At 37.3% G+C, this 22,010-nt stretch overlaps 1 protein-coding gene across 1 annotated transcript; it reads right to left on the bottom strand.

Moving 5' to 3' along the window:
- Positions 1-358: 358 nt before the first annotated feature.
- Positions 359-21,792, bottom strand: LOC138698825 (tetra-peptide repeat homeobox protein 1-like). Its single transcript, XM_069825043.1, has 3 exons — positions 21,766-21,792; positions 15,937-16,064; positions 359-1,377 (listed from the first exon to the last, which is right to left on the bottom strand). Exons 1-3 carry the CDS (start codon positions 21,784-21,786, stop codon positions 432-434), a joined length of 1,095 nt encoding a protein of 364 aa, XP_069681144.1. The 5' UTR covers positions 21,787-21,792; the 3' UTR covers positions 359-431.
- Between the last annotated feature and the right edge of the window lie 218 nt (positions 21,793-22,010).

The raw sequence follows: 22,010 nt of genomic DNA, 5'->3' as shown, positions 1-22,010 counted from the left end.
ATGACCAGAATTCGTTCACCGCACTTAATGCGAAGCAAGCCATTTTGGCGCTGGTTGAATTATATCTACTTGTGAGTTAAAGATTTTCCTTTGTTCAAGCTTTGATATATTTAACTTATTCACTCACATTTATTGTGTCGAATAACATTCAAGACAGAGAACCACTTAACGTGCTTCGTGAAGTAAGAGGCATGAATAATAATTTTTGTAAACGTAGTTACTCCAGTCTTGTATCAGTGACTTACTCAATGGAACAAAATAGAAAGCCTTGGCTAAATCTGGTCATTAGCTGATACATGCAGTTAACTTATATACTGCGCGTTATAACTGCAACACCTCAAGATATTTTGGGAATATTAAGCCGAAAAGAAAATGGAATCCTGGACTACCTCACATATACATTTCAAGGTGATTATATTACAAATGGGATATCATCCCTTGAATCCAGGCCCATATTGATAACCACCACCTGATGGTGCAGGTCCTGAGGGAGATGGCGGAGGTGGAGTGTCCGCTTGTGGGGATGGTGGTGGTGGAGGAGGTGGTGGTGGTGGCGGCGGTGGTGGTGGTGGAGGAGGAGGTGGTGCTCCAGCACTTGACGGAGTCTTCCCATTTTCTATGTACGAAAAACTGGCCGATGGGCCACCCCCTGACACCTCTATTGATGTAGCCGTCTCGTGTACGCCCTGATGTCCGTTGCCTGCAGCTGCTGGGCCATTTTGCTGGAATGATATTGGCAGCTGGGGGATGTTAGCCAGGCCACTGGATGACAGGCTGAGTCCAGCATGCAAATTCTGAGCCAGACCCAAACTGGAATGGAAATTCTGTGCCAGGCCAAATCCCGCAGTGCTCAAATCATTGGGACCCAAATCACCGTACCCTCCAGTCAACCCTGGAAATCCTCCTTGACCTTCGGGCAGGGAGAACACGTGACCTCCAGGCGCTTGATATGAGGCTCCGAAGTTAGGTTGTCCAGCACCGATGTTGAGACCCCCGTATCCAGTTCCAAACCCACCGAACGATGATCCAGACGATGATCCAAACAGGAGAGACGAAGGTATGGGTACTGGGTGGGGAACGGGAACAGGGTAAGGTTTAGGTACAGGGACTCCAACAGGATGTGGGACAGCTACTGGTACAGGGTGGGGTACAGGAACAGGGACGGGTCGAGGGACACTCACTGGGTAAGGTCGAGGTACGGAAACGGTTACAGGATGCGGCACTGCTACGGGATAAGGCTTAGGAACGGAGACAGGGTAGGGCTGAGGGACTGCGACAGGGACTGGACGGTTCAAGGTCACAGGAACGGGTTGAGGGACATGGACGGGACGTGGCAGTCGAACTGTTTGTACTACAGCTGCTGGGCCATTGCTGAACCTGAAATGAAAGGAAAGAAAATGTTATCGAAACTTTTATGCACTCGAAATAACATACTGAAGTTAATGGAGAATGACATTGGGCACAGTACTGCAACATGGTCTGCAGACGTTTAGTCCACATGTTCTGTTTTAGATGAGCCTGAAAATTTAGCAGTGTTGTCCACGCGACCATGCAAAATGTCATTAACGCTTCTCCCTTTCTGCTGGCTTGTTCTTTCATTGACGAAGCGAGATACTGAATTGCCTGTATCGAAAACTTTGACCACTAATATTGTTGTAAAGTATACAAATATTAAGTATTACATTGATTTCATATATATAATTAATGTTAAATGTTAAGTTATGTTTTATTTAACGACGCTCGCAACTGCCGAGGTTATATCAGCGTCGCCGGTGTGCTGAAATGTTGTTCCGCAGGAGTTCTTTTACATGCCAGTAAATATACTGACATGAGCCTGTCGCATTTAAGCAGAATTAAATGCCATCGACCTGGCCCGGGATCGAACTTGCAACCTTGGGCATAGAAGGCCAGCGCTATACCAACTGTACCAACCAGGCCGACGAATATATATATATATATATATATATATATATATATATACACATATATATATATACATATATATACAGGGTGTAACAACTTTAATTTTTACAATTTCTGGAAGATGTTCCCTGACACGTTCTACGTTGATTAAACCTATATCCGAAATTGAGAGGTTACAGAGATAACAGAGCTGGAAAAAATAGAACTTCTTCCAGCTCCAAGCTTTATACAGTTTATACAAGGCCTATTTTATGGCATTACTAAGTAGAGATACATAAGAAACATTTGAAAAGCAGTGAATGAAGGAAATTTTACTTTTAAGAGAAATTAAATTAAAATTGTTTAGGTTGCTAAGGAAACGAAACAGACAACAGTTCAAAATAACGGTTGTGGGAAAAATAAACCGTATTGTGACTAGTCTTTTTATTGAGTTTTGACCATTAAAACATGCCTTTTGTGTACAAACATTAGGAATACGCCGACATAGTTTGTGTATGGACTGTCTGATGGCAATGCAACAGCAGCTGTTTTGGCATATCAAGCACGGTTCCCAAATCGTAGGATTCCTAGTGCACAGGTATTTTCACGTGCCTATTGGCAAATTTCACAGTCTGGTCAACTTCCAAGCGCTTGTGTGAAGAAGGAGAATGCACAGCGACAAGAACAGGCACAGGTACAAGACATGATTATTGACATTGTAGACGAAAATCCACGGTTAAGTACACGGAGGATTGCTGCACAGTTCGATGTAAATCATATAAAGGTATGGAGAACACTACATAAGGAATGTTTGTGTCCGTATCACAGCAAGGAGTACAGCATCTTGAGCCACAAGATTTGGCTCCTCGTTTGAATTTGTGTAACTGGTTAACGATTGAACCTCAATTGGTTGCAAAGATTTTGTTCACGGATGAGGATACATTCACCAGAAATGGTATAACTAATTTTCGAAATAGTCATAAATGGGCATATGAAAACCCGAATGCAATAAGAGAAAGACATTTTCAACGTCGATTTTCTATTAACGTGTGGTGCGGTATGCTAAACGACAGACTCATAGGCCCATTCCTTTTCGATCACAATGTAACAGGAGAAGTTTATGAATTATTTTTACGAAATGAACTACCAGGTTTGCTAGAAGATGTTCCGTTGGCTGTGAGACATGACATGTACTTCCAACATGATGGTCATCCTGCTCACTTCTCTCTCTCCGTGTGCGAAACTTTTTGAATGAACATTTTTTCAATCACTGGATAGGTCGTGGTGGTCCTTAGGCATGGCCTCCAAGGACATCTGATTTAACGCCTTTGGATTATTACCTTTGGGGTGATATGAAAAGAATGGTGTATCCAACAGAAGTTGACACACGTGAACAGTTGCGGAACAGAATCATTGCTGCTTCTGAATTAATAAAGAACAGCCCTCGTACTATTCAATCAGCCACAAATGAACTTCTGCGTAGAGCTGAGAACTGTATTGCCGCTGAAGGAGGACATTTCGAGCAGAAACAGAATTAATCACATTTTCCGCAAGAAGTACAGTGTTTGGAATCTTAAGGACATTTTTTTTTCAACTTTGCACTGCTTCTTTCATACTCACAATTAGTTGATATTAAAATGTAATATGGTAATAATAAAAATAATGACATAGACATGTCACTTTCGGAAATTGGTGTTACTTCTTTCAGTATTCAGCGATAAAATTAAACTCAAAATATTTAACTTTGGGGTACAAATAATCCAAACCTATAGAACTTTGGATATAGGTATGTTAGGTTTAATCGACGTAGAACGTGTCAGAGAACATGTTCCAGAAATTCTAAACATTAAAGTTGTTACACCCTGTGTGTGTGTGTGTGTGTATATCTTAGAGTCCATACCTGTGGAGTAACGGTCAGCGCGTCTGGCTGCGAAACCAGGTGGCCCGGGTTCGAATCCCGGTCGGGGCAAGTTACCTGGTTGAGGTTTTTTTCCGGGGTTTTCCCTCAACCCAATAGGAGCAAATGCTGGGTAACTTTCGGTGCTGGACCCCGGACTTATTTCACCGGCATTATCACCTTCATATCATTCAGACGCTAAATAACCTAGATGTTGATACAGCGTTGTAAAATAACCCAATAAAATAAAATATATTAGTGTTCGTATCAATACTAGAGGCTACAATTTAACAAGCCATGAATATTTGTTTCATTGTGATGTAATGAAGACAGTGTATAATAACCTTGTATAGTGTTTATAGAGAAATGAACAACAGACATTTAAAAAACTTGTAAATATAAGTAAATATATCGCCTAAATGTTCCGAAAAATGTATAATTATATCAGTACAGTAATTTTGAGGCATAGCAAAAGAAAATGCTAAAAAATAAGGAAAACATCTTCTAGAAAATTTGTAATGACATCAATACCATTATAATGCTTAACGAAATCAGTAAGTTAAGAAAGTTGTTAATGAAAGAAAGATTTTCAAGAACATTTATAATTATATGTACCTATCAGTATATGTATTATTGTAAAACTTAGCAAAAACAATAAGCTAACAATTGTTCAATAAATGTGAAATATGAGGAAAATTTGTGATTATAGCAGTACATGAAACTTAACAAACTCTATAGGTAAAAAAGGAACTTAATAAGGGTAAGATTTTCAGAACAATTTTCATCACTACCGTAGATACTGCGCACAATATGCAAGTACACGATTAGACATTCAGTAAATAAAACACAGGCTGATGTGTTTAATGACGTGAGTAATGAAATACCATACAATACATAATAGTTCCAACCAATAATTCCTCCCACTCCAAAACACTACCCTTCGATGAAGAGAGGAAGTCACCTTCCCACAACCTCAACAGAAGATTTCTAGTGGATATTGATGTAATAGCTTCGATCTATTTCATGAAGCATTTAATTTTATTCTTCTCTTAACATGTCTAACACTACTAGAGTTCACCGTTGTGGAGGAACGGTTATCATGTCTTATTGTGAAACAAGCGAATCCGGGTTTAAATTCTAGTTGGGACAAGTTACCATTTACCTGATTAAGGTTTTTCCGTGGTTTTACCTTAACCCATTCAGAGGAAATTCTTGGTAACTTTCGGCGCTGGACCCTGAATTAATTTCGCTAGAATTATCACCTTCATTTCACTCAGACGCTAGATAACGATCACAATTAATAAAACATCATAAAAATAAACCAATTGAAAATACAAACAACTACTGGAATAGCGTGAGTAAAATAGACCACAACCACTACACAATTCTATATCTAATCTCATGAACGATGGAATTAAATAGTTTTGTTTTCGGCATGTCAAATAAGTAATGGGAACCTTAAGTGCGAGTATCTTACATTTGTAGCAGAGTATGGGCGATAAAGATGGCAATTGTGATTGGCAGATTGTTGATGTGACGTATTTAGGAGGAGGTATAATACCATTCTCAGCTGCAGTGGCAACAGAAACTCACTGACTGGAGACTGTACTCAAGGATACACCGCAGGAACACTAGCTTAAGCAAAGTTAAGTGCGAGTATCTTACTTTTGCCACAGTCTGGTCAGCAAGACTGACAACTGTGCTTGGCAGATTGCTGACGTGACGTGTATAGGAGATGGTACCATTCTCAGCTACACTATCAACAGATGCTCATACACTATGCATTGAACTCAAGAACACGCGCCAGAAACGCTGGCGTCAGCATAACCGATGTGTGAAATTCAATTGCATACCTTTGATAAGCATGTACTGATACTGTGATTATAATGTAATTAAAACAAAATTTCACACGGTACTGGTAATATGCGTTATATTTCAAAATGTTGATCCATTTTAACCGGGTATTTAAGGAATCTGTATTATGTGCTCGATTATCTAGCGTCTATGGAATTTGTGATAGCAATGTGTAGCCTAATTTTCGTAATATGAATCCGAGAATTCGCCATGAAATTACTTTATATTCGTTTTACAATTGGAGAAAATCTAAGAAATATTCAACTAAGTAATCAAAGCAAACTTAATTCGAACTCACGACGGTCGTAGCTTCGGGTTCTTGCTCGCTACCCGTAAACCACGCCTTGGCTTGTTTGACCTATTAATAATATATTTGTATATTTTGCTACGGTTGCGGTTGCGCAGTCAACTAATGGGAAACAGTTCTCAGAAAAAGTGGTAATGATAAGACACAGTAAGCATATAATTTTACATCTTCATATAGCAATTAGTATTCCGTTCCGTTTCGACTAAGGTTTTTTCTCTTCCTTCACTTAACACAATTTGAACTTCAGGCTTTGTATAATTTGTGCTTTTCTTTGTGTGAAACTGTAACCTTAATTGAAGTTGTATTTCGCTTGACCAGTCATCTTTAAACATTTCAGAGCTATGTGTTGCATAGAATAGCGTTCGTGCCGACATAACCCTCCTGCTAACAAGGTTTTCTGCAACTTTTTACTACTAAGAAGGTAATGCAATTAAGTATTTCCATCAAAAGCATCTACCAATCTTTATTAAGAATTAGGAATATTTAATAGTTGATGTATTATTAAGTATGGAGCTATAGCAAATGTAGAAAAATATAAAATAAACTTCCTGTTTTCTTTTTAAATACAGAGTGATTCAAAAGTGCCGATTCATTTTATTGAAAATAAGAACCAAAATTGATGAATTTTAGATGCGGTATGTCATTGGTGACACTATGAGATAACATATACAGTAAAGTTAAACTTGCCTCCCTTCCATTTAAAGATAAACTCCCCAACGCTATATGGTTTTCGGATAGTGGAAAACTCCTATACAAGCTATTTAAATCACCAAGTGCTATTTGAAAATCATTTCAGTTCATTGTTGAAATTTAAATATTCGAGTACCATCTATAAAATCATAAACATCTCCAAAAAAGTTGGAAAACATTTAAGTTCATTGTAAAAATTCACTCCACATGAGTAATGTGAATTACTTAGTAAATTGATTAATTATTTGTGTTATTTTTATGTCAGAAAGTTAGCAGACATATAACGGACAAATACATGAAATTAAAAAAGACGGAGAGAAATAAAAATATTATTGAAAAATCATCAACGGGGTAATTTTATTATCTCTCTTGGTAGCAGGAATGACAACCACGTTCTGGAGACTGTGACTGCCCTCTATGTTATAGAATTTTGTCCGAGTTGTGAAACTTATCATTAAGATAATTCCAACGACGTTCATTAGTGTTAGAAAGTTACTGTTCATTAATAGTGTTTATTGGCAATGCTTGTTTAATTTAACTGTCAGTAAAATGTATGAAGTGACTCCAAAGAAAAAAGGGAATAGGGTGGTGGTGGCGGCGGCGGCGAACAAAATGACAATTTTTTGTATTCTGCATATGTCCATGTTACTTAAAAATTTAAATTTATCATAAAAGTAAAATATTACTTACTAAGGCTTTGCATTTTTTTTAAATTTGGTATCATAACATATAATTGTGTTTTATTAAATACTCATTCATTCAAATTATACCTAGTAGCCTACGTTTGCATGTAATATGGCATTGTTAACAGAGGAGGAGACGATACTAAGGGATATGCAACTGGAGATAAATGATAGCTCTGAGCAGTATGGGATGAAGATAAATGCAAACGAAATAAATTCCATGCTTACCGGAAGAAAAATTAAGAAAGTAAACATGCGAATTCGGAAAAAGGCAGTGAAACAAATGGACAGCTTCAAATACTTGGAGTGTACTATAAGCAGTAACATGAGCTGCTGTCAGGAAGTCGAAAGAAGGATAGCAATGGAAAAGGAAGCTTTAATAGGAAAAGGAGCATCTTCTGCGGACCTCTGAGAACGGAACTAAGGAAGCCACTTGTGGAGTGCCTTATGTGAAGTGTAGCATTGTATGGGGTAGAAACATGGACATTTCAACTAAATAAAGAGAAGCGACTGGAACTATTTAAAATGTGAATATGGAGCGTGTGAAATGGACAGACGAAATAAGAAATGAAGCTGTGCTAACAAGAGTGGTTGAAGAAAGAATAATGCAGAAAGTGATCAGTAAGAGAAAAAGGAATTGCCTGGGTCACTGGCTAGGAAAATACTGCCTGCTGAAGAATGCCCTGGAAGGAATGGTAGGAGGGAGAAAAGTTCGGGGCAGAAGAAACTATCAGATGATAGACAACATATGTGGAGACGAAAAGAAAGACGGAAAATAGGGAAGTTTGGGAAATACTGGGTTTTAAATTGTAGAACCTGCTCTTTGGTAGAAAATTATGAATGTATGATTGATCCTACAGGCTGATATGATGCACGCCATGTAATTGGTTTTGTGATCAAACACATTCCTGAATAAAAATATTAAAAAACCTAGCTACAGAATTGGAAACCAGAGCCAATTGTCAGCAATATTATAATAGGTCTTTAAGCACTTGATTTGACATGCTCTGCAAAATATTTAGGTACAAATTCTATCTAAGCGCCCTGTTAATTATAAACACTTAATCAATGGAAATTTCTCTAAAATGTATGAGACTACATTTTCTACTAAAAGTTTAATGACACCCCTTCAAAAGTGATGTTTCACTTCTGTCCTTATGTACTTATATGAAACCCCTTGATGTATATATAGGGACCTAATTCCTTTGAAAAAAAAAAATGAAGTTTTTTTTTACTACAAACCCAACCTCTCAATCTTTGAAACTGCGTATCATTCAACAATTTTTCTGCTATGAAAACTTAAGGAAAAATTACATTTGTTATGGGAGAAAGATTAATTACTTCGGAGTGAATGTAATTACATCAATGAATTTTGGGACAGAGTTAGAAATATCTGAAAGGCTTCCTTTGTAAATAGTTTGTCTAAGCAAATTGTGACGCCTCGTTCATGCATTAAAATTCAGATTTTTTTCTTTATATTCTTTGGGAAATACTGCCATTTTATAAAATTCTCTTGAGTTTGAAATTCGCAGCAAACTGACCCGGGACCGCCACCTGCCACTTACATAATAAGATTAGAAGTTGTTAGTACTGGTCAATCAGCTTATTTCCTGCGATTTTGTAAACAGCTGTGAAGTTTGCTACAAGTGTGGAAAGGTTAGATTTCATTCTTGAAAAAAAGTGGAAGTGGGTCGAAATTCAGGAGTGGTGGACGTGAAGTGACAGATTATTGGGTTGTGGAAGAATGACTAGAGATATTATCCAACTTACGTAGCCTACTGGCTTTTAAGGAACCCGGAGTTTCATTGCCGCCCTCACATAATCCCACCATCGGTCCCTATCCTGAGCAAGATTAATCCAGTCTCTATCATCATATCCCACCTCCCTCAAATCCATTTTAACATTATCTTCCCATCTACGTCTCTGCCTCCCCAAAGATCTTTTTCCCTCCGGCCTCTCAACTAACACACTATATGATTTCTGGATTCGCCCGTACGTGCTACATGCCCTGCCCATCTCAAACGTCTGGATTTAATGTTCCTAATTATGTCAGGTGAAAAATACAATGCGTGTAGTTCTGTGTTGTGTAGCTTTCTCCATAATATTATCTAAGTCTATCCCAAAATTAATTGATCTAAATACATCCATTCTGGAGTAATTAAATTTTTTAATTCAAAAAATGTAATTTTTCAGTAAATTTTCATAACAGAAAAATTGTTATATAATCCACAGTTCGAAAGATAGAGAGATTGGGTTTGCAGTAAAAAAATTCATTTTTCACAGGCATTTGGTTCCTTTATAAACAAAAGGAGATTTCACGTAAGTATTAGGACAGGAGTTAAAAACCTCTTTCGAAGGGGTGTCCTTAAACTTCTGATAGAACATGTATGCTCTTCTTACAAAATGTTACCTAAATATACCTATATACAGGGTGATTTACCGTCCTTTACGGATTATTTCCGAAGACATTCTGAGCAAAAAATGTCATATAAACATGGGTCCTATTCTCAATAGTTACAGAGTTACGTTTCGTTATTGGAACGCATTGCTGTGAACGCGTGATCTTGGTCAGCGTGCAGTCAGCAGCCAGCGCGAACGCTCCGGAAATCAAAGATAGCCGTATGCAGTTACGTAGAGCGACGAGTGCCGTTCACAAGCGTGCCGCCAAGTGTACTCAAGCGGACGGCGACATTTTTTAAAATGTGTTGTAAACTCTCCAAGACTGTAAATTAGGGTGCAAAACTGAACTGCAAATAATTAAATCGGTGGAAGTGGTGTGATTTGTAATAATTGTTATGATAAGTGCATAAGAATAATGTAATTTTCTAGTAAAAAATAGAAAAAGATGTCTGTACGAAGGAACTAAGGAGTTCACAGCACATTTTTAGCTTCATGATACTTGCCAATTAAAAAAATGATACTTCTGAATGGTTCGTTCTCTGTTTGTATTATTCTTTTTACCTTCAAACTAAAGAAAAATCGTATTTTATAAACAACTTTAAATTAGTGTAACTCTGAAAATATTGAGAATAGGAGCTATGTTTTATCCTAGATCATATATGTAACCAGATAGGTCGGCCTTATGTGCTTTGACGTTAACAAATTTTGTCAGGTTTACTTCGCTGCTATCTAGTTGTTATATAAGGATTCACGTCATAATTCCCATTTGAATTGCATTAGCAACTGTACTGCCATCTCGTGTTCGTTTACGGCGGACGGGTGGCGATCCTGGCGGTTGTTCTCTTCAAAGTGCTGCGGATTTTAACATAGCGATGAGTTATCTGTTACATATATGATCTAGGGTTTTATGATATTTTTGCTCGAAATGTCTTCTGAAATAAGCTCCGTAAATAACTGTAAATCTTCGTGAATCACTCTGTATTATTAATAAAATCTGTGTCGTCTTTATCTTGAAGGCTGTTTACGTACAAAAATGAATGTAACCTAGAAGAACAGATCGGGAAGAAAATGTATAACGTCCTTTTCCTAGTCATTAAATAACGAGTAATAATGAAGTCTCGTTAAAAGAAATTCATGAACTGTCAACATAGACGCTTACAAACTAGAAGTGATATGAAGAATTTGTGTTTAAAGTATAATTAAAGGAACCGTTGTTACAGAGTCGTAATAATAAGTGATACAAGTTGCAGCAGTATCCTAGTTGACAAGTAAGCCGGGCACCTGAACTTTCATTTCCTGTCCAGAGATTTATCAGGACTTGTTAAATGTTTATACTCGTGCGCGCGTAGTTGACCAGATAATGCACTCAGCTCATGTTATTTATAGTCTCTGACCCGTACAGCTGCTCTTTCATTGTGACTTCATTCCTAACCTGCTGCTTTCATTTTCTTCCTGAATTTATTCCGTGTCTTTTTTGTGCATGTTCACACTCTTTATTCGCAAGACATTCCTGCTCTCTTCTCAGTGGCTGTGTATTGTGCTAACCTATTTTAATTAGATACATCCACAAAATAAATAAAAACACATTCATTTTGAGTAAGCGACTGTCCAGCAGTAGTGTTTCGTAGTATAATTTATAGGTCTAGAATCTAGACTCTAGATGGTTCCAGTTAACTTACATCTATAAATTTTACAACCTTAAAATTGCCTTCAACCATGAAACACAGATGTAACTACGACAGAAAGAAATAATGAACAAAATATGAGGAAGGAGGTTCCTTTGAATAATGAAGTTACAAATAAAACAATATGTATAGGATCAGCCGTTATTAAAGTCATATAAACAATGAATATATAAATTAATATTGTGCATATACAGAACATTGCAAGATGGGCATAATGATCCTAAAATTCACTTGTGCTATTATTACTTCCTCGTCAATTCCTACCAAATCTCATCACTGACAGTGTGCCTACTTGTCACTAATATATCTCTTCATTAAAACTTATCTGACCTTGTCACTAACAGTAGTGATACTTGTCACCAATTTATCGTATCGTGAAATCCTACATAATCTTATCACTGATAGTATGGCTACTTGTCACTAATTTATGTTCTCGTCAAACCTGATCTCGTCACTGACAATGGGGCTATTTGTCACTTATCTGTCTCATCAAACTTTACCTAATTTTATCACTTACAGTAGCATTGCTTGTCACTAATCCATCTTCTCACCAAACTATATCTAACCTTGTCACTGACAGCAGAACTACTCTGTACTGTATTCTTTCGTTAATTTATTTTCATAGAGTAACTTATTCACAGTGTTGTCCATAAAACAGGAAAAGTTGAAATACGAGCTGTCATTTTAAGGCTGATCTTCATTAGTATTGTAATATAATTTTAATTTTGTATGCATATCTTTCTTTAAATACCATAAAGTAGCCCTATATTTTATTTTAAAAAGTGAAAGAATGTTTATGAAATTCCTTGCATTGCGTGAAACGTCTTTATTATTGGTATTTAATTTCAAAGGTTTGAGGTCTTGTTCTTAACCAAACTTATTGTTACTAAAATGCTTATTAAAATAACTAAAATCAGGTGCTATCTATAACAATGACTTTCTTTAACATTTATAGTTTGTAAATGTTAAAGAAGGGATCCGGCAGATTCATAATAAATTACACGTCACATAATAAATTACAATTTCCCATATGTGGTGTAATCTATGACGAATCCGCCAGGCCCCCTTGGTATTAGAAGAGAAAATATAGACATTTGCGTTAAGGCAATAATTTTTTTAGACAAAGTGACCGTGAATCGCTTTATTTTATATTATTTTCAGCATTACGTATATTCCTGTATCATTTCATAAGGTTTCCGTATTATTATCTTAGGTTTCTAGTGTTATTCTTCTAAGGTTTCTTTTATTATTTTCTAAGGTCGTCCGTACTATTGTGTAAAATTTTCTGCATTACTTTTTAAGAATTTTTCTTTTCTTTCTGTAAGTTTTGGAGTCCTATTTTATAAAGATTCCTTTGTCATTTTATTATGTTCACTGTGTTTTGCAATCTTTCCAGTCTTAATTTATAACGTTACCCGCTCTATGTTGTAATGTTTTCAGCATTGTTGTCTAAGGTTTTAGGAATACTTTAAAAGTGTTGGTTTTTCTGAACCGACGCATGCGACGTGCGAAGTGCCCGCCTCGTACAAATCCGGACTACACGAGAGATAGTGAGTGGTTTCTATAGTTGCGAGGTGCTCAGACCTTTCATCTCGCAGTAATAGAAACCACTCGCTGTCTCTCGTGTAGTCCGGATTTGTGCGAGGCCATCTTCGCACCTCGCACGTCGCATGCATCGGTTCAGAAAAACCAAGGCTTAAAAGGATAACTTAGAATCCAGTGACATATATAGTAAGTGAGGGACAAACGGTGACGAGTGTTAAATAAACGATTATGTTCAACAAAGTCAAAAGAACATCGTATAAATTATTATAAACTGTGTTCGAAAGTCATGGTACAGCTTTGAACACTTATACTGGCTAAACTAAATGAAACCATAGAATGAAACTTACGCTACATTGAAGAGTAGGCCTATGTCAAAGAGTTTCTGAAGCATAAATTTCAATTTTTTCCGCTCGTAGGTAAAGACGCAACACAACAATGAAACGAATCACGTCATTTAGTCAACATGTGGACGGTGCAAAGGAAAGTTCAATGAGTTCTGTGGCTTGTAAAATTTGAATCCGTGACGCGTGTTCGTCGTCATTATCGTCGCGTGTACAATGAAGAGCCGCCATATAGAAATAACATTTACCGGTGGGATAAGCAGCAGAAGGAAACTCGCAGCTTGGAACAAAAACGTTCTGGTAGGCCTTCGGTTAGTGTTGAATCTGTCGAAGCTATACGAGATAGCTACCTAAGGAGCCCCAAGATGTTGGTACGTACCTGTGCTCAAAATCTAGGCCTGAAGAAGACTGCAGTTCATAATGTTTTAAAGAAACGTCTTTGTTTTACGGGTTACAAACTGCAGTTGTTACACGCTAACCGCCCAACTGTTAAAACCAAACGATTTGAGTTTGATCTCGGAATGTAGGCTTTCACGGCCGGCGTCATAGGGATCGATGTTAACCAGACTAAAGGGCAGTGGTCTGTTGGAGCTGTTGCTACCATACGTTTCTTCTGCTACTCCTGCAGTCGTTTCAAGCACGCTAAGGAGATCTTTGCGTTCCCTTGTGTCACACCACTGATGATGTCTGCCGGAGTAACAGACTAAATGTATGATAGCAACAGCTCCAACAGACCACGGCCCTTTAGCCCGAATAACATCGATCCCTATGATTTAAGTTTGCTGTACAGATACTTGATGGGATGGATAACGATGAACAATTCTTACAGAAGATTGCGTTTAGTGATGAGGCCACATTCCATGTGTGTGATAATGTTCATCGCCATAACGTGAGGATAATATGGGCTTACGAAAATCTTCGTGCCTACATTGAATATGAACGCAAGACCCCTAAAGTGAACATATGGTGTGCCCTCATACATGATAAAATTATAGATCCAGATTTCTTTACGAAGCAGACTGTGACTTTGACAGATTTTAATAATTATATGCAGTGCTACAAATTCAAGATGAAGGCGAAAGTGTCATCTTTCAACAAGATGGTGCTCCTCTACACTACGCCAATATTGTTCGCGAGTTTCTGGATACAACATTTCCCCAGCGGTGGTTGGGAAGGGGTGAATTGAAGGCATAGCCACCACGATCGCCGGACCTAACGCCTTTTAGACTTTTTACTTGTGGGGCTACGTCAATCAACATGTATACATTGTTCGTATCATCGAAATTGACCATTTAAAAGAGAGAATCAGAGATGCTATTCACTTTGTTACACCTGACGTTGTTAGTCGTGTATAGAATGAATTACAATATCGTTTAGATGTGTATAGAGCAAAAAGCGGAAGTCACATCGAACTGCGCTGAACAGGTATGCAAACGTGAAGGATTATGTTTCATTTGGTGAAGGTTTCACATTTCTATCTTTTTTTTTTCCTTTGTGTGACCGTTCAAATCTTCACCATGACTTTACGGACACTGTGTATGTAGCCTATTTCCTCGATATATTATTTTCTTTGTTTTAACAGTGAAACTCAGAAAAGACTAATAAAAACTACATAGTGAAATAGAACAATGTTTTTATCACCTATCATGTTTAACATGTAGACCTAATCGGAGGATTTAGTGAAGAACTGTTTTCAAAACTTCGGAGAAGTGATGTGAGTAGGAAGAAGAATAAAATGTATAAGATTTTCTGATGATATACCGTTGTTAGAAGAAGAGGTGATGATACTAAAAGACATGCTACTGGAGCTAGATGACATTAGTGAGCTGTATGGGATGAAAATAAATTCACACAAAACAAAACCGATGGTTATCAGAAAAAAAATGAGATAAATAGTTGGGGTGTTTTATAAATAGTATCATATGCTGTTGTAAAGAAGTCAAAAGGAGGATATCAATGACAAAATAGGAATAGGAGCATATTCTGTTACCTCTGGAAAGAGTATAAAGAACAGACTAATAAGGTGCTTTGCGTGGAATGTGGCATTATGTGAGGCAAAAGCATGGACATCAGGGCGAGATAGGGAGATACGACTAGAAGCATTTGAAATATGGATATGAAGAAGAATGGAGCATATGAAATGGACAGATAGAATAAGAAATAAACCTATGCTAGAAAGAATGGATAAAGGAAGAATAACAGGTGGATTATCCTGCTTTACCTCCTGATAGAGCCAGATGACATCCGCACTAGAGTAGCCCAGAGGATCGAAGCCCCGAGCACTTTCTTTATCAGTATTGGAAACCTGTACTATTCTCAAGACTTCACCTCAGCATAGGCCTATTATTACTATTGCAGATAATAGAGGAAATGTGGGAGAGTTGGTGGAATTATAGAGGAAATGAGAGTACCCCGACAAAATCCCTCTAACGACTGGTTTTTCCACCACAGATTCCATCACGACCTGGCCGGAGATCGAACCCAGCGTACTAACACTTCACTCACAGTCGTGGCTACGCATGTACGCCATTAGCATACTACACGGTGGTGAAGTTACACTAGCATTCTTCTCCTACTCTGTAATGTAAACAATTGCTGTGCTGAGATGTTATGGTTGCGGTTGTTAGCTTACCCTTGTGCCAAATGGCTCACGCTGCCACCTCCGCCGCCGACTTTCCCGCTGCTGATGAGGACGCCCCTTTTATCGTTCTTCCTTTTATCAGCATCTGCCAGCAAAGCGAAGGCCAGGAGCACCAATACCTGTCAACATCAGACGTTACTCGTGAAAATGATATTAGGCCTATATAATGTGCATTCATAATATTACAATTTTTCATTCACCTAGCGGTCTGCACTGTAATTCAATATGTTCAGCTTTTTCGACTTACAATAGGAGTTTATCCTCTGATTGAGGTTTTAGCTAAAACGTACATCTACATGCTTTCGTAGCTCGGCCGGACCGTTCCGCAGCGGCAACACAATTTTAATCACAACACGCGCACAGACGTCTTTCCCTCACGACAGATTCAACTCGACTGACTGGCGCGTCAACGGTAGCTACAGCGCTACTCTGGCGGCAGGTGCTCCAATCTTCACCCAGTCCAAGGCCGCAGCGGAACGGCCCGGACGAGCTACGAACGCGCTGCATTATCAGACAGTACATCTCACTTGACGATACAGTATATTATGTGAGAGAAAGAACAATAAAATTTTTGTATGCATCTGAAGTCTGACTAGTTTAATATGTAGCTAGTCGGCGATGTATGCAGTGGAGGGGAAAAGAACTGGCCACCCTACCCCATTATCTCCTGGCTTAGTTGCCTCATAAGTGGTGCCTTCTTGGTATCACTTGTGAGATTCAGACCTGTCTTTGTATAGTTGACTAAACAAGTTTACACAGTGAAGCTAGCGTGATTAGATGATGGATGGGTGGAGCGGAGGAAAATTCTCTTCTGCATCGGGACTCGAACCCGGGTTTTCAGCTCTACGTGCTGACGCTTTATCCAATAAGCCACACCGGATTCCAGTTCCGATGTCGGATTGAATCCCCTCAGTTTAAGTTCCACCTCTTATTTTCCCTTTCGTGGCCAACCCTCATGCACTGTCACAGAGCTGTGACAGTGACACAATGTCCAACACACTGTGTACATAGGTGCACTCATTATGAGTGACTAAAGTGGCCGGGATCCGACGAAATGAGTGCCGTCTTAAATCACTAAGTGGTTATTTGCGCATATCATATTAATATGATTTACCGAAGTACATGTGATATGTGGATAAAGCGTCAGCACGTAGAGCCGAAAACCCGGGTTCGAGTTCCGGTGAGAATTTTTATCCGCTCCACCAATCCATCATATGATAAGGCAGAAATCCTGCAAGGAAATAATCTTATTAATAGCGTGATTAGGATGAGCATAGCTTCAAGACTCAGAGCTGTAGGCCTACAGGATATCTAAGTGTCAGTGAGCAAATATGAATGGCCTATTTGAGACTCAAATATATTAGAATGGTTTACACCAGCCTGAACGTAAATAATTCGATTGAGTTGCTGCTGACCACACCTTAACTCAGCACTCCACCTACCCCGCCTGAGAAGTGATGTTTTGATGCTGTATGAGCAGACAGGAAGGTCAGTGACGAATTGTGTAAGGCGTACACACATTAAAGAGCCGGGAATGAAACGTATTTGACGAATCAAAGACAAATTCTCCAGATTGTGAGAAACTATAACAGGTACAAAGAAAAAGGAGAAATTCTCTTAGATATTAAAAGTATTAGTTACCATCTTAAAAGTGGGGCTACGGTTCCCGATGATTAATAACTTATTTGTACGAGTTATTGAATAAAATTTATTGTCTTCTATTCAAGCAGAATTTTCCTTTGAACTTGGACATTATGGACGTTTGACACCATGGACATTTTGACCTAACGGACATTTTATCATATGGCCTTTCTGTCGTATGGACATTTAGTACATGGACATTTTCACCGTATGGACATTTTGACAATATGGACATTTTGACCTTATGGACGTTTTATCATATGGACGTTCTCTAGTATGGACTATATACGGTGGAAGCGTTCTAAGTCTTCACCCAGTGCAGTCCTTTATTAAACCGTCAGAGGACGTATGTGTTCTTCAGTTCATGACTACTCTACAAATTCACATTTTGTTCTACGTCTTGATCCAGTGCAGTGCTTTATTAAACCGTCAGAGGACGTATGCGTTCTTCAGTTCATGACTACTCTACGAATTCACATTTGGTTCTACGTCTTGACCCAGTGCAGTGCTTTATTAAACCGTCAGAGGACGTATGTGTTCTTCAGTTCATGACTACTCCACAAATTCAGATTTGGTTCTACGTCTTGATCCAGTGCAGTGCTTTATTAAACCGTCAGAGGACGTATGCGTTCTTCAGTTCATGACTACTCTACAAATTCACATTTGGTTCTACGTCTTGATCCAATGCAGTGCTTTATTAAACCGTCAGAGGACGTATGCGTTCTTCAGTTCATGACTACTCTACAAATTCACATTTGGTTCTACGTCTTGACCCAGTGCAGTGCTTTATTAAACCGTCAGAGGACGTATGCGTTCTTCAGTTCATGACTACTCTACAAATTCACATTTGGTTCTACGTCTCGATCCAGTGCAGTGCTTTATTAAACCGTCAGAGGACGTATGCGTTCTTCAGTTCATGACTACTCTACAAATTCACATTTGGTTCTACGTCTTGACCCAGTGCAGTGTTTTATTAAACCGTCAGAGGACGTATGCGTTCTTCAGTTCATGCCTATTGGCTATTGTACTGAGCAAGATAAAATTATATTGCGAAAAAATGATATGCGTATTGCTCTTTGTAATGTAAACACTCTAATCACGACTCGGTATAAAAAAATATTGTCCTAGTTAAATGTGAAACTTTATAACCCAATATAGCCTACAAAAAGTAACATATTTTGATTTTTCATATAATATCTATGGAAATTGCTTAAATATAAATGGTTGAAAACAATGGCCGTTATGAACTATCTTTCACCTTTCACTGCTTTCACTGTTTGATCCTTGCAGCGATGGTGAACGAGCTTTCAGTTTCACTGCTACTACTATAAACCTATTTATCATTCAGCTCCCATTCATTGCAGTTTTATTTTGGACATTCTCCTTTATTGAGAATTAATCCATTATAACATCAATCACTGATTGCTTAATAAGCACACACACGTGACTACGATCTTCAGAAGAAAATATGAATAAAACTGAATGTTGATAATGGTTACTTTTAACTTTAGTAACAAATTTAATTATTTAAAAAAAAATGTTGGATATTAATAATACTTGTAATTTGTTAACTGATATTAGGCAAAAATACAGTCGAATACGAATTATTACTTCCGCTTGGTAATACTTATGACTATGACCGTCACTGTTCAATCGTAATAGTTGATAGATTTCAAATGAACTGAAAGGAATGTGAATCATACAGAAAAAAATAGTCTCCGTTACATCATGTGTGGAGATTAACCGATCTGGAATGCAGCAGGAGAGATAGAGAGGGACATTGTGATTTTTTAAATAGGGTAAATTGTGATACGAGTAATTTTGAGAATTTATTACAATTTTACTGAGCGAGAGGCGGACGGATTTTGTGCAGAAACTTGTCCACATTCTCTCAATACGTTGACACAAAAAACCCTATCTTCCTCCCGCTCAGTAAAATTGTAATAAATTCTCAAAAAGAACTATCACAATATTACTCTTATCACAATATTACCTACCTTTACCTTAACCGCTTTTGTCCTATCTCATCTTTGAAACAAATCAATAACTTTCTAACATGAAGAATCTCTCATCGAATTATTATTTGGAAGGGCGAGGCCCTTTATTTATTTTATGCGGAGCGACGCCCCTAGTTTTATAAGTTGAGGGGGCAGAAGTTGCCCTGTCCTCCAGAAATCGGCGTCTATGACTCTGTATTGAAAATATGAAATACCTAGCGCACTAATTGAGGTACAACTTCATGTTTTAATACACTGTATCAAAAATATGGAATGTTCGTAGCATTAGGTAAAGGGAGATCTTCATAAATAGGCTCTATCGAAAATAACAAATAACTATTTCAAAAATATGAAATGTTTTTGCACTAGATGAAGGTAAAGTTTTATGATCAAATAAGCTGTATCGAAACTATGAAGTGCATTTTGCACTATGTAAACGTAAAATATTGTACCCAGTTCGCTGTATGAAAATAGAAAATACCTATTGCAGGAATTAAAATAAAACTTGAAAATCAGTATCCTGCATGAAATGTGGAATGCTTATTGCTTTTAGTAATGGTAAAATTTTCCAACACATTCTTTGAAATACGGAATTTCATTGAATTTGTTCAATTTAAAATAGAAAACTACAATATAATGTATATAATCCTCTGATTGAGGTTCTGGCTGATATGTACATCTTATTATCAGGCAGTACATCCCACTTGACAATATGTGTCAGAGGAAGAAATTGTTAGTATGCATCTGAAGTCTGGCTAGGGTAGTCAGTGATGTATGCAATGGAGGGGGAAAGGAACTGGCCACTCTACCCCATTATCTCCTGACCTAGTTTCCTCATAAGTGGTGCCTTTTTGTATCACTTTTAAGGTTCTGCCCTGTCTTCGAACAGTTGATTAATCAACAATCAACAATGTATAGAGTGAAGGTAAAACATAATAATAATTTGTAAAATTATGTTTAATACTCTTGCATTTCGATGGGTGCTAATTAATTATTTTTATGAAAAAACAATACAAAATTCCTGATTTTATAAAATATCCTAATTCAAGACTTTAACGAAATAGAAAATTGTGAGTTAATTTTGTTTGAAACGGACTGAATAAGTTTATAAATGTTTACTCTTAAATCATTTATTCTTTCGATGTCAGTGACGCTCTGCTATATGCATTTTATAATTTTTTTCAATACGCCTTCCTAGAGGATACCTAAGTTCAAATATCGTTCTGCTATGAAAGATTTATATCTCTGATATTCAAATGAAGATTTAGGATATGTTTTGACTATCTGACGCAGGAAACTGTCGATTGAATTGTTTAAGCTAGAAGAAACTGAATTCTTATCGTAAATCACCTTTCTGTAGGTTTCGTTCGTCGTGAGTAACACTGTGTAACCTGTGAAAACTTGATATAAGTAAAATTTTTAAATTATTTATATTTTTTTAAATAAGATACTTTTGATTCAGTTATTAGGCCTAATACTTGAAGACAGAGTTATTTGTTGTTATTCTTAAACCATTTTTAGTGAAATTAATGGTATGTTGTTTAAATTTTGTCTTTTGGTACTACGATTTAATTTCAGAAAATATGTTACAGAATATCTGGCAAAAGAAATGTAATTTAATGGATTATTTTTATTTGAAGTAAAAAACTTACATTTAATAGCTTGTTTTCAGTCTTCCTTTTAAGCAAATAAAACATGGGTGCTTACATTGTATGATTTTGGAATTTAAATAAAATGTCATAAATTATTTTGTAAAATGACACAACAATGTTCTCATTTAATTAGTTATATGTGAAAATAGCAAGTGTTATTATTCTTTAAATCAGTTGTTTATTGTCTTCTCTTGATATGAATAGCGCCTCTACACATTATGTGTATTATATTTGTTTGTTGTCGAAATACTTCGGAAATATTTGGTAATGAGATCAAAGAATACTATTGTTTAAAATATTAAATTTTAAGATATCCAAATGAAAATTTAGGAACTATTTTTATATAGTGCCTTACGAAGTTAATCATTAAAAATGCGTGCTTCAGATAAACAACAGCTGGTTATTTTTAAATCACTTGTTTTGCAAATATATTGCTGTATAAGTAACGGTCAGTCACTGTATCGAGTTATCTTTTATTGTACATGATTTTGTGAAATGTTAAACACGAACAGATCAGTGAAGGAACTCACCAGCCGTGTTGGGCTTCCCATCCTTCTCGCCGAGGACCTCAAGAAATTGTGATCCTGCAACGCCCGCGCCACTAATATATATCAGAAGCACTCCTTTCTCCTGCAATAATTGCAGCCTGATCATCATCATTGTTCTACAATAATTTTCCTCTCCTTCCCCGTTGTCTTGTCCACTTATTCATCACTGACCATCCTCAACGGCCTCTGCCCTCTCCAGTGCCAGATCGTGACAGCTGAAGAAGAAT

The sequence above is a fragment of the Periplaneta americana genome, chromosome 4, assembly GCF_040183065.1.
Source record: "Periplaneta americana isolate PAMFEO1 chromosome 4, P.americana_PAMFEO1_priV1, whole genome shotgun sequence".
Taxonomy (NCBI): Eukaryota; Metazoa; Arthropoda; class Insecta; order Blattodea; family Blattidae; genus Periplaneta; species Periplaneta americana.
Note: the sequence above shows the minus strand (reverse complement) of the source record. Positions and strands in the feature narration are given on the sequence as shown.